The sequence below is a fragment of the Melospiza georgiana genome, chromosome 10 (genome assembly GCF_028018845.1).
Source record: "Melospiza georgiana isolate bMelGeo1 chromosome 10, bMelGeo1.pri, whole genome shotgun sequence".
Taxonomy (NCBI): Eukaryota; Metazoa; Chordata; class Aves; order Passeriformes; family Passerellidae; genus Melospiza; species Melospiza georgiana.
In genome coordinates, this window is record NC_080439.1 from 24734044 (window position 1) to 24748351 (window position 14308).

General features: G+C 47.4%; 1 protein-coding gene across 1 annotated transcript in view; it reads left to right on the forward strand.

Annotated features, from left to right (window-relative positions):
• ARHGEF4 (Rho guanine nucleotide exchange factor 4) overlaps nt 1–11632 on the forward strand; it is a 115472-nt gene extending 103840 nt beyond the window's left edge. Inside the window, 6 exon segments of the mRNA XM_058031175.1 lie at nt 1329–1458; nt 2234–2365; nt 3249–3492; nt 4127–4204; nt 5836–5933; nt 5936–11632. Of these exon segments, the coding sequence (XP_057887158.1) occupies nt 1329–1458; nt 2234–2365; nt 3249–3492; nt 4127–4204; nt 5836–5933; nt 5936–6160 (907 nt within the window). The 3' untranslated portion in view covers nt 6161–11632.
• Nucleotides 11633–14308: the final 2676 nt, after the last annotated feature.

Below are 14308 nucleotides of genomic sequence, written 5' to 3' on the forward strand. Positions count from 1 at the left end.
AGGTCGCTGGTGGCCACAGATGGAGTGTGGGGGAGGACAGCTCAGCCTCTGTCCCACCCTGCCAGATAAACCATCAGCCCATGTTTGAGACCAGCCAGTCACTGTGGGACTGCTTCACCTCTGTACCACACACCAGCCCCTGCATGGCACAGCAGCATGGTGAATGAGTTGTGTTATGTTGCAGAAAGGAAAGGAGAACCTGCAGGTTCTTCCAGCAATTCCTATTTGCACCTCTGTAGCTACATGGGATTACTCAGCCCTTCCCTTCCCCAGAGGTGGCCTAGATTTGTTACCAGACTCAGTAAACCCACACTGTCTCCCTGCCCAAGGATGTCAGGCTAAATTCTTAGCTCCCTGCTTATGTGCCTCCTTTACACATAGAGGGGTAGGATGTCTGGGATGGAGCAGCTTTCCTGAGCAGCCTCCCTGGAAAATGAGATTTTTAAAAATATAACATGCTATTGTTCTAATCAACATCAAATCTGTGCCTGAAAACCAAGGAGTGTCTGAGAAGCTGCCAGAGGAGCAGGGACAGAACAGCTGGGACACACTGCAGGTGGAATCCTGCTTCCATCCCAGCTCTGTGCCAGCTGCTCCCCTCTGGAGTGCAGCTACAGCACCCCTGTGCCATTCTGCCAAGCATAAAGCTGGGGTGTTGTGAGGGCTTTAGGGCGAGGTGAGAGATGAGAAATTGACTCCAAGTAAGTTCTCAGAAGGCTGATTATTATATATTATATTATATTATATTATATTATATTATATTATATTATATTATATTATATTATATTATATTATATTATATTATATTATATTATATTATATTATATTATATTATATTATATTATATTATATTATATTATATTATATTTCACAGAAAGAGTGGTCAGATACTGGAATCATTTATCCAGTGAGGTGGTGGAGTCATCATCCCTTGAAGAGTTCAAAAAAAGACTGGATGTGGCACTTGCTGCCATGATCTAGTTGAACAGTTAGAACATCGGCTGGACTCGATGATCTTATAGGTCTCTTCCAGTCTTGAACTTCTGTGATTCTGTGATTATATTATATTATATTCTATTATATTATCTAAAACTATACTAAAGAAAGTGAAAGGATACAGACAGAAGGCTAGCAAAAAAGTGATCATGAAAGTTCATGACTGACTCCTCAGAGTCCAACACAGCTGGCTGTGATTGGTCATTAATTCTTCAAATCACATTCTAAAACAGCAAAACAAGGAGAAGCTGAAGCTTCCCAGGAGAAAAAATCCTGGAGAAGGGATTTTTCAAACACTCTCCTAGTACCCTGAAGCCTGTGTGTGTCCCCAGGGATTTCAAGGACGTGGAGGCTGCCCTGAACGCCATGAAGAACGTGGCTCGGCTCATCAACGAGCGCAAGCGGCGCCTGGAGAACATCGACAAGATCGCCCAGTGGCAGAGCTCCATCGAGGACTGGGAGGTGGGGACGCCCTGCCCAAGCAATTCCACCTTGTTCCCCTTCTGCCCTTCCAGCAGCTTCTCTCCACAGTGATATCTCACTGTCTAGCCCCACCTCAGCTCTCTGATTTTAGTCTTTTAGTACAGCTGAGCAGGTCTGGCATATAACCAGCTAGACCAGCTGCCTTTGCATGTGCCCTGGGATTCTTGCTTTCCTGTTTTTCCTTGCAGAATGAAATCAGCATGTAGGTTAGTGGAATTTTATTATTTTTCTCTTGCCCCTCCATTTTATCTTGAGTGACTTCAAACTTTCAGGATGAGCAGAATTGCTCCTTAATTCTTAACAAGCCAGATTATTGTTGCAGAAAGGCAACTTCTGGCATAGTCATAGAGGAAACCAAGGTTCCCTGTGGACTCATTAAAAAAATTGCTAAATAAAAGAAACAAAATACTGATTTTCTAAATCCTAGACTCAATAAACCCACACTGTCTCTCTGCCCAAGGATGTCAGGCTAAATTCTTAGCTCCCTGCTTATGTGCCTCCTTTATGTCTGGGATGGAGCAGCTTTCCTGAGCAGACTCCATGGAACAGGAGCTTTTTAAAAATGTAACACACTATTGTTCTAATCAAATTCAGTTCCCCCCTGGGTGCCAGGGAACAGCGTCTCCCTGATGTGCCAAGGACTGTCCTCCAGCACAGAGGCTTCTCTCATTCCCACACAAGTTCTGTCTGCAGGAATTCAGGCTCCCACTTTCAGATGAGGCTGAGGCCAACCTGTGCTTTGTGCTGTTCCCAGGGAGAAGATGTCCTAGTCAGAAGCTCAGAACTCATCTATTCTGGGGAATTAGCCAAAATCTCCCACCCTCAAGCCAAGAGCCAACAGAGGATGTTCTTCCTCTTCGATCACCAGCTTGTCTGCTGCAAGAAGGTAACCATGAATTCTGGCTGCTGCTGTGCTGGTGGATTTAAGTGAGCTCCCTCTCCACCCCTTTGTTTCCTTAATTCCTGCTGGCCTCATGGGCTCCTGGCACTCTGTGCATTCTTTCCTCTGAGCTCCTGGGGTGTTCTGTGCATCTGAGCACAGCCATCAGCTACTGCTCTAATCCTCACAGCACAAGAGGAAAGCACTGCACAGCTTCTGGGGTTAGTGAGGGGTTATTCTGTACAACTCAGTGATGAGTATTGTCACACAAGTTCTTTTAAATACCTTGTTCTTCATCTGAACTTCCACCTTAGTGTTGTATTCAGAAAAAGCTGCAGGTTTGATGAACAGCTGTGGCCTTGGCAGTCAGTAAGGCCATGCTAACAGCACATTATGTCTGTAAGTACAGCTTTTTTCATAAGCTGAGTAGTAACAGAAATCTTCCCTCTTGGAGCCAATGAACAGTATCTTCCACTGGAATTTCAGAACTGAATGTGCCAATTATTTTTTGCATATTCCACAGCATGCAGGTAGCTCCAGGTAACTTAGGTATGAAAATCACTGTCCTCAAAGTTACTTTTCATTGTCAACAAAAACCCCAGAGGTAATCAGTATTACTTTTGCTTTTAAGTGGAACTGAAAGATTCAAACAGTGTCTTCTGTCAGAGGCTTGATGAGGATTTGGGATCATGTGTAACACCCAAGCTTCAGGCAGCAGAGAGGCCCCAGCACAGCCACCAGGCAGAACAAGCACTGTGGCTCCCTGCATGCCCCCAGCAGCCCAGCACTCTGCAGCTGCACAGACTCACACCCAGGACTCTGATGATGCAGGAAGGGTAAGTTGCCATCACATCAAGGACAGCTCCATGTGCTGTGATCTCTCTTGCAGGACCTCCTGCGCAGGGACATCCTGTACTACAAGAGTCGCATCAGCATGGATGACATGGAAATCCTGGATGTGGAAGATGGCAAAGACAAGGACTTCAATATCAGTGTGAAAAATGCATTCAAGCTGCACTGCAGAGACACTGAGGAAGTCCATTTGTTCTGTGCAAAAAAGCCTGAGCAGAAGCAGCGCTGGCTGAAGGCGTTTGAGAATGAAAGGAGGCAGGTGCAGCTCGACCAGGAGACAGGTACGGAAAGAGCAAGGCTGGGAGACTGTTTTGTTTTTTAATAATTATTATTATTTTTGGGTTTTCATCTTTTTTTACTCATTGGCTAATGCCTGAGGAGTGAAAGGGTGGGGAAGCCAGCCCATGCTCCAGGGCAGCTCTGGGCTGCTGAATGACACATTGTGAATGAATCTGTGCAATTAAAAAATTGCAAACCACCATAAGCCATCACTGCAGTTTGTCCTCAGGGAGGCTGGTGTGTCCTAAGGAGTTCAAGCAGGGCTGACAAAGTAGCCAATACATTACATACAGGGTCCAGAGCAGTATAGAACAGCTTCAGTCAAGGGTTCTCCCTGTCCAAGAGGGTTTGTGTTGTTTTGTCCAAATCCCTCTCAATTCAGCCTGGTGTGATCTGAAAGATTTCAGCCACCAGTGGCCTGCAGTGGCTTCTCCCCCCAGTGCAGCCTGGGCTGAGGGCAGGCAGCAAACCCTGCAGGGGAGTCTGTGCAGCCCAGCACAGGCTGGGGGAGCAGGCTGTGTCCCCCAGCCTTGGCAGCAATTGTGGCCTTGCACCTCAGGCATCTGCCCACCCTTGTCTTCTCCTGAGGTCCCAAATGATGACCTGCTGCTGACACGAATCTGCTTCATCTTCCAGGGTTTTCCATCACGGAGGTGCAGAAAAAGCAGGCAATGCTGAATGCCAGCAAGCAGCACCATGCTGGGAAGCCCAAGGGTGAGTCACACCTGAGCACAGGAGCACTGTGGGAATGGGGGGTGGCTCTGTATTTACTCCATGGGAAAGGCTTCACTGAAGTGACATTAACAAACTCTTGAGAAGGCCAGATGGTGACAATTTGCACTGCAGTTCCTGGTAGATTCAGAAGGCTGGAGTCAGGAGATCATTCCTAACTCCAGGAGAGCCACTTTGCACATAATCAGCACTCTGCCAAACCTAGGCCAGTGCACAGCCTCTCCCTAGGAGCCAGGCTTCCCCAGCAGTGGGGCATTCCCTTTGGCAAAAGGCAAAGTTTGGAGTGTCCCCATGGGGCACAGAGGTCTCTGCAGCAGGGGCTGTTCCTGCCTGTGGCAGATGCTCTCAAACCTGCACCTAGGGCAGGGTGCCAGGGCAGGGACCATGCTTGGGCAGGGCTCTGGGTTCAACCTGCACAGACAAGGACACTCAGCAGCAGCCAGGGGAGAGTGAAGTCAAGCAAAATAAAGGTTCCTGTGCCCACAGCACTGTCGCTGAAGACAGCCCTGCTGCTGGCACCTTCCCCTTCCCTCTGCTCAGAGGAAGAGGTGGCACTTGGTTCCTCTGAACCCACAGAGAAAACCACTTCCTCTTGGTGGTACAGCCCGCACTCAAAGCCCAGCCACATCTCCTGAAAGCAAGCTTGGCTACATGTCAGAAAGGGCCAGAAATAAGATTTGGCTGCAAACAGGGGGAAGTTTGGAAGGAAGCCAGACCATGCTAACAGAGCAGAGCCCTCGGGAGACAGCACAGACCAGCCTTGTCCTCCATGCAGGCACTGACCATTCCTAGCCAGAGATCCAGCCCAGGAGGCAGTAACAGGCACCAGCAGCCCTTGCACAGCAGCTGCTTCTCCCAGCACAGCCAAAAGCACCTGCTCAGTTTGTCACCAGTCATGAGCTGCAGCTCTCCAGCCCTGCTGTCGTGCTGGCAGGACACCTGACAGTTGTGCAGCACATTTCTGGGCCTTCCACATGCACTCTAATCCCGAAAGGCACTGCTGAAAGTAAGGACAACTTGAAGGAAAGGGTATGCTAAGACAAACCCAATCACAGCCCTGCAGCTTTAATGGTGACTGGGGGAGGCAGTAGAGTGGGGAAAAGGAGTTGTGTTTGACTAATGAGACAGAGTAGAAATTTTCCAGAGTAGAAATCCATTCTGATTTAGGTGAAATGTACATCTTTGAGTTAAGTCTCTAGCTTGAAAACATTGCTACTTAGCCTGACTACCTGTTCTTGTAGAAAGCCTAAGCTCAGAGAAAGGCTGTGCTTCAGCCCAAGGACAGAGCTAAGGGGAGAGACAGAGAGACAGAGACTGCTGTGAGAGCAGGTCAGCCTGACCTAGGAATTCTTCCTGAGAAAGAAGAACTAGCGGCACACAAAATTTGTAAAAATGAAAATGTATGAACCTATTGTGAAATTGCATATATCTGCATGTGAGAGAGAGATAAAAAACCCTAGAGTTCCCAGAGGTGTGCATGTCTTTTAGAGAGGAATCTCCACGTGTCCAGCGCTGTAATAAACATCCCGGCTTCACAGCTTCCACAAAGCTGTGGAGTTTTGTTTGTCTCCACAAAACACTAACATCTTCCCCTCTCCTCCTCCTCCTGGCAGCTGTCACCAGGCCCTACTATGAGTTCCTGCTGCGGCAGAAGCACCCCACGCTGCCCAGCACGCTCCCCCAGCAGCAGGTCTTCATGCTGGCCGAGCCCAAGCGCAAGCCCTCGAACTTCTGGCAGAACATCAGCAGGCTGACGCCCTTCCGGAAATAGGGCAGCCCCTGTTTGTGCCTGAAGCCCTTCTGAGAAAGCACTTTATCCCTCCCTGCTGGCAGGTGGAGCCCAGGTTCAGCCAGCCCTGTGCCCACAGAGGATGGCACAGGCGCTCCTGCCTTCCCTATTTATTGTGCAGCCCGGCTGACCCGCTGGCTCCCAGGTGAGGCTGCGTGCAGCGGTGCCAGCCCTGCCCTGCCCTGCCCAGCAGGCAAAGCTCCAGGAGCACACAGCAGGGAGCTGGACGGCTGCAGCCCGAGAGATTTACCTTGTCAGCTGTACTGGACTCACTCCTTCCCGCTGTGCCCACACTGCTGGCTGGCAGCTGCCACAGGCCAGGGCAGCCCACGGACCCGCCGGCCCCAAGGCCGCTGCCGCGCTCACAACAACAGCTCAGAGTCCGTGGTGAGGAGGGATGAACCTTCTGCTGTGCCCACCCCATGCCCTGCCTTTCTCAGAGCTGTGATCCTCCTCCACGTGTCCAGCTAACTCAGCAGCCTCTGCAGGCCCTCAGAGCACAGTGAGCACTGCACTGTGACCTCCTCCCTCCCTCCTTTAGTCCAGCAGCACCGGTGAGCGGTGCCCCACATTAAACTGTGCCAACCTGCAGCATGAGTCAAGTCGAAGAATCTCTCTAGTGGGTTTGAGTTACATAAGTTAGAGAAAAATGTGCCTAATTAATACCATACTCAATTCTTTAGATTCTTGTCTCTCCATCATTCTGCCATATTTCCTGGCCAATGAAAATGCTCATTGTTTGTAATGTGTTTATTTATGGTAAAAATCAGAACTGTGTATTTTGTAAGTCTGTAATTGTTCTTGTCAGATGTTGTTAACTTGATGCCTGTTTTGTCTGTTTAATTTTTCTTTTCCTTTTTTTTTTTTAAAGAAAGGTCAATATTTGCAAACCTAGCTCCCAGAAGTCAGAGTCTGCTGTTCAACTCTGCAACGTCATTGTTATGCAAACTCCCACAGACCCTCAAATTCAAGGAGTGTTACTGACACTTTTAAAAATGGAAAACCACTTGATAAAGGCCTAAATTTGGCATAAAGAGCCTCACTTAAAGTACCCAAGTTTCAAATGGTGGCCAAAAAGAATGAATTTAAACCTTGGTTAGCAAAAAGAAAGATTTGCCTTACCATAGTGAGAGTTAGAAGCCATACTGACTGAATTCCCTAGATTAGGAGACATCCTGTGACAGTGGAAGGAAGACACTGGCTCATTCCAGCTCAAGTGTGAGTGAGCACTGTCTGCAGAGCTCAGAAATCCAGTGTTTGTTGATGCTGTAGCTGACCAAAGTCTGGTCATCCAGGGATATCTGAATTCAGTAGCATGTACAAAGTCCTTCTTGCACTATATCTTCCCCCCAGAGCAGGGGCAACATTTAATTTCATAAAGAAACTTGTAAAAGTGACTCTCAGCCTGTGTTTGTCTCCAGCCCGTCTATCTGTGTGAAGCTGTTTCTTTCCAAAGCCTGTGGGGATTGTTCTCCTGCAGCTCCACCAGGGGCTGCTCAGCCACAGGGGCCCTGCCAGGAGGTGACCTCAGAGCAGCCATCCCAGCTGTGGGGACACAGGCACCGAGCAGAGGGGTCACTCTCTGCTCTGGGGGGGACACTGGGTCAATGCTGGGGGGAGAGGGGGGCAAAAGGAGGAAAAATTAAAATATTCTCTAAGAAGTTACTGAGATGAGGCAGTTACAGCAGTATTAGCCCAACTTAGACACACAGACACCAAGAGACACAGACATGAGGACACTGAAGGACACCCAGAGACACACTGAGGCACTGCCAGGTGTGCACACACACCCACGGGGGGAGATGGTGACCCTGTCACACAGACACACACACAGACACACACAGAGCTATGTCAGCCAGCTGCAGCCAGCACCACCCAGCACCAGAAGGCAATTGTCATTTCTGTGTTTACCCTAAGTGTCTGCACCCTCCTTTCCTTATCCATGGCATGTCTGTTTTGATTGGCCAGGAAGAAAAGCTGTTGGCACTGATGTTATCAATTTTCTGAGCTTATCATCAGCTTTGTAGTAAGTGGAGGGGGGTAGAGGGGCAGAGGGCAATCCTCTCCCCAGCACAGATCCAGGATCACACCCACACTGAGCATGGCCAGCTGTGACAGGTTGCTCATAGTCCTGTCCAGTTGCTATCTGGGTTCACTCAAGGATGGAGATTCTCCCCAAAGCTCTTTGTATCCCTCCCAAAGCCACTCTGTCCCCAGTGTGAAGGAAGTGCTGACATCTGTTCAGAGCTCCCCTGGCTGCAATGTCTGATCTGGTCTTAGGCAGAATGTTGCTCAGTACACTCAGCATTACATCTACAGTGAAGTCACTCTGGTAGAAATCCTCACCTCTTCTCCCAAGGGAAATGGGGTGACAGTGGCACAGGACCTGGAGTGCAGCAGCTGTGAAGTGCAACAACCCTGCCCTTCCTGCCCCCTGAAACACACAGGAATTGGCTGTTACTGCTTGCCTGTGTAGCAATACTCTGAACAGTCAATATGCATCCAGTGGTTAAAACAATCACACCATTTATCAGCTCTTCCAGAACTGGCTGCGCCTCTGACCAGTGCACACAAAGGATTTACAGAGACACTTTTTTTACAGACATTTCTCAAGTGCCAAACCAGACTTCTCTGGCCAGACAGCATCCCAGTCACTGGGCAGTTAATTACTTCTGGAAGAATTGTACTCTCCACTGGACCATCAGTACTCTTTCTAAGAAGTGTCCTCAGTTTGGATTCTAGTCTTGCACACCACATTTGGAGCTAGGATCCAATTCCCTATGCAAGACTGAGATCAGGTAAAAAAGCTGCTCACACAAAGTGCTGGAGTTACAGCAGCAGCAGCACAGAAACAGGTAAGGCTCAAACCCACAAACCCATTGTGCTCAACATGCCCACCCCACAGACTGCTCTGAAGAGGATTCATCACAAAATACCATCCTCACTTCAACAGCAGCACCACCTCCCAACTCTCACCATAACCCTGGGTGTTCCCTGAACAAACTGTCACAGATCAGGTGTAACCTCCTCAGGTTTAAGTGATCAGACACTCAGAGTCATCTCATCCCCCAAGTTACTCATTAAATGGCAAAGTTAGCTGTGTGTGAGATGGTAACAGATTAACCCAGCCCACATTTCCCTGCTGCACCTGCATTTGGGCTGGAGGGGCTCCCACAGCTCAGGCAATGGGCAGCACTGGGGTGAACCCTCAGTTCAGCTGGGCTGGGCTGTGCACAGAGAGCAGATCCCAAAGGCATCAGCTCAACCTGGGAGAATGGGGTTCTGGCTGGCCAAGGACAGCTCTGACAAGATCTCTGGGCTAAATGGACAAGAAGTGCCAGTTCCACAAGAAGTGTCCATTTGAACCATGAAGAATCAGAGCTGTGAGATATCAGGAACTTTTCTCTGGAGGTGAACCTTCAACAGGGGCCAGAAATGCAGACTTGTGTACAAAACAAACTGAAGCTCCTGATGTGAGTATGAACAACACCAACCCTTCTGGATTTTAGGTTAGAACCAGCTAAACTCCACAGAAAAACAGTTCTGCACAGAGGTACATAAAAAGTACAAAGAGATTGAGTCAGGGGTGGTTTGGGGTTTTTTTTAAGGGTGTTGGTTCTAGCTGTTCCTCTCCTTCTGCAGATATCCATTTAGGAACCTTCTTGTGAAAACAGCCAAGATTCTTAATTATCTAAATCTGCCCAGATTTCATTTGGTCAAATAAAACACAGAATTATGTAAAGGATGTCAATCAAATGAAAGATGATTTCCTGAAGCTACCAGTTCAGTGAACCAGTGGCTACTAAATAACAGTCTGTGTTCTGATCAAAAAAAAAAAAAAAAAGGAAAAAAATCTATTTTAAACTATTAGTTTAGAATATCTGATTCAGACACTGTGGGTGTATACACTTCAACTTCTAATAGCATCAGAACCAGCACAAACTGTCTTTGTGCTAACTCAAAGTGAGAACTAGGTCAGTTCCCATGGAGAGAAGAGTTCCCCCAAGGCAGCCTTTACTGTCTCTCCAGTTTTGCCCATTCCCTGAAGGACAGGGGGGTGTCAGCTCAGAGGAGCCCCCTCTGTGTCCAGCAGAGTCCTTGGCTCACACGTGCACTGCAGGAGATTCCCTCTGTGCAGGACACTGCTCTGCCATCCAGGAGCCAACCATGTGCCAACCATCTGCACCTGGGTGTCCCCAGAGCTTCCCAAAACCTCCTGAAAACCAGGTCACCAACAGGTGTAACTCAGAATCCAGGCACCTGCCAGTAACAAAAGAATCTCAGCTTCACATCGAGAACACTTCATTTCTTGGGATGCCACAATGACAGAAATTAACTTTTTTAAATGGAAAGCCCCTTCACCTGATGTGTCAAAATATCAGGCTGTGCTCCTCCAGATTTACTGCAGTGAAGCACACCTTCATGTAACAGCATCATTGAAGAAGTCTGTGGCAAGACTGGCATGCAGCCATCAGTGTTTTGAACAAGTTTGCACCACTCTCCCCCCAGACTCTGAGCTGGCAGCACCTGGCAGGTGGGGCAGCATCCAGCAAGTGCTGATTCCTTCTTCATTGTTACTATTTCAGTTGTCTTCATTCTCCTGTCAAGTTCCACCATGTACCTGCTCATGAGGGGTATGGGCATTGCAAAGCCCATCTGACAGTGAGTATGGCACAACAGAACTGCTCAAGCTTTAAGGAGGGAACTGCTCCCACCTCATTAAATGCTGGAGCCTCAGCCTGTGCCTGCTGTGCTGCTCACGTTCTCTACCACAGGGGGAGGACTCACCACTGCTACTGACAGCAGCAGCACCACACTGGTACAACACAAAATAGCAACCACAGTGTCCTGTACCAGCCACCAGCAGGAACTCCTGTCCCAGAGCTCCCAGCCCAAGCAAAGCTGGGGCTCAGGTCTTCAGGTAAGTAATGGGTTAAAGAATAAGAACTTTGATAGTGGATAAAAATGAACTGAAACAAGCACAAGTGTTTTCAGCTGATTTAAAGCCCCTGAAGACACAGTGGTGCTCTTTCAGCTGGACAGTGTGGGGAGGAATCAATCTTCAGGCTGCAGTGCCCCACCAGTGCAGCTCCTGTCAGTGAGGCAGTGCAAGGTGCAGCCAGCAGTGTGAGCTGGCAGAATCCAGAAATGCCTCCAGGGACCACAGCTCAGGGCAGCAGCGTGGAGTCTTCTCCTTTCCAGTGCCAGGCTGCAGACTCTGCAGAAGCCAAGGTGCTCCTTCCCAGCCTCACAGCAATCCACCTGCCCTGCCTTGCCATGAACACCTCACACCTTATTTCTCCCATGTGTCTCACACATGTCCTTAGCAAGCTCCATGACTCAAATCCCATGGCTTTGGCAGTGCTGGCACTTCTAGGAAAAATGCAGGCTGCTTGTTCTTTTTGCTCAACACTCCTGGCATCTTCCCCCCTGCAACTACACCCCTCCTCTCCCCACGTCCTGAGCTTCTCTTTGCACAAGTTTGCTACCAAAGCAGCTCCCTGTTCACAGCCTGTGCAAATGAAATACCTGTGCTACTGACCCCAGAGCTGTGTACCTTTGTGTGTGACTGCCTACATTTACACTTGTGAGATGGGAAATAAACAAGCTATCAACTTGAAGTCTTGCATTATTCTGTAATCCTCCCAAAAAGCATTAACTACTGATTATAGAGCAGTTATGGAACAGCATTCTGCTTACAAGCTCCTTCCATCCTTCCACACCTACTTCTTTCTCTTTTCTCCTAAGCAGCACCCACCCATTACCCAGGCTGGATAATAATTTATGGCTTTTTTCTTTAACCTCCAGTAACCTGAAATAATATACTTGCTATCTGTATCACACCATCAAGAAAAATGTTATCCCCAAATACAGCCACGGGTTCACTGAAGCTGAGGGAGCTGCATTTGAGCTCAGCTGGGCACTTCACATGATTACAATTCCTACAAGGCTGGCAAAGCAAAACTTGGGGAAGGTGTGCTCCCCTTCCCCTGTCTGAAGCATCAATTTGCCCACATATTTTACCTCTCTTGCCCAGAAAAGAAAAAGCTATTGTGAAACACTACAAAGTAGATTACTATAGCCCAAAAATGAAGGCCCAGCTGTGGTAATTTAAGCTGCCAGCTGAGCTGCTCATTGTCAAGTTCCTTCTGTCACATTTGGATTGGAAGGATCTCTTAGCCCACCAAGGACTACAACTGGGGTTCCTGTACCAACATCTCCCCTCTGCATCTGCAATTCTCCCTGGGACACAACCCAGCTTCCCACAGCTGCCACAGGCTTCTGGCTGCTGTTTAAAATAAACATTACAAACCAGAAGTCATCACATGGCCTCCATTCTATTCTGGATGATAAAGACAGGATAGCTAATAGCCTGATGGATACTAAAATAAAATCCTGGAGTGCACTTAGCCTCCTACACACCAGTCAGACATTTCATCCATGCAATTCAGCAACACTGACATTTCCTACACAAAAAAATCCCATCTAACAAAGTACATCATTCCTGATTCCAAGGGAGCTCACCAATGAAACTTTCTGTTACCTGACTTTGTTTACAGCAAGCCACAGAGTTTAGAATCTAAAACAAGATGTTAGAAACAGCAAGTTTGGGTTTTGCCCAGAATTAGTTACAGGAAAACCTGAAACTCCAAATTTCTTGCCTGATTTCTACCAATCACTAACTGAGCACTGGAGGGGGGCTCTGGCTGCTCTCAGGTGTTCAGAGCTGCCCTAAATGAGGGAGTTCTTATCCCCACAGCAAGTGGAGCCACCTGTCACCGAGGGGAGGGAAACACACATTAATTACACTGCCACTGCAAAATCCATCTGGCAGGAGGGAGAAGTCAAACCATTACTGAGCCACCATTTTGGCAGTTCCATGGATATGTTTAGAACCACCAGAGACAGGAGCTCAGCACCACGTCCTTGCAGGTGCTGAATCCAGTACAAGGTCAGGTTTCAGAGCAGCAGACTCCCAGGAGAACAGCTACATCAGAACCCTTCTAGCCTGGGAGTGATCAGCACCATTCTGAAGAACAGCTCTTCCCTTTATAGCATCCCAGATTTCAGCAACCCACTGGTGGAGGATTATGAATTTTCATCAACTGCAGTGCTCTGCAAAAAACACTCCCAAACCTATCTACCTGTAACATGAAAGCAATCCCAGGATAACTGACCAACAATTAGCTCGAGGAAAAACACACTGAAAAAAAAAAAAAAATCTGTCCATGGCATCCCTTGTGCTCAGCTACAATTTTAGAAGCTCAACTACTTAAATCTACCTGTAGCAAAAATCCTGACAATGAAACACTATTCCTGCAGATTGATGCAGTCACGTTGCACCTTCCTCTTCCACATGTGTTGCTTTTTTCCAGAAGGTTATCAGATAAGTTATTGTTATTTTTGGAGACCTACAATAAATGAAAATAGCCAGTTAGTTCAAGCAGCTTAGTTGTTCCCCCAGAGCTTTACAACCACCCACACACTAAAGAAATAGGATAATTACCCACACTTCACACCTACTCAGCTCCTTTCCTTCTGGGGAACACTCAAGACACTGATTTCTAACAGCTTTCTGCTCAGGGCTGTCACCTCTCCAATCAAACAGCACGGCTTTGGTATGAAGCAAATGCTCAAGTATTGTCAAATTTTACATCTGTTCCATTTCCTTTGTTTTAAGCTATAAAATAAAACCTCTCAAACCCCAGAAATGTCTCAAAAGGGAACAAGGCAGGGTTGAACATCTTTACCACACTCTCAGACAGGACAACTTAGGGCAGCTTTATTCCCCACTGGGGAGCTTTGCCATTGTGTTCTGTTAGGAATCAGAAAACCTTACTGAGCAAAGGCCCTCATCCCATTTCAACATTTTGCTTTGCTTCTATCAATCACCAGATTCCATCAGCTTGAAGAGTTTAAATGCACCATACTGTTCTCCAGCACAGAATGTTTTCTGGAAGGATGTCACCAAAGACAGTAGGAAAGAAACCACAATAAGCAACACAAGTCAATCTTTATTGAAAACTGAAGTATTAATACATAACAATTCTTGTTACAATAAACGTGCTTTTAAGAATTTAAACTTGAGCTCATCTACTCATTGAATTGCATAAAAAATAAAAAAGTATGAATTTTCACAATTGAACTGGCTCAGAATGGAATCTCCACTCTTTGTGTTGATGCAATAGTTCAATGCAGGAGTGAGTGATGCCTTAAAACTTATTCTGGAAGACAACACTGACCTAAACTTAAAAAAAAAGTACCAATACAACTGTTCCTAAGACAGTTTTAAAAAA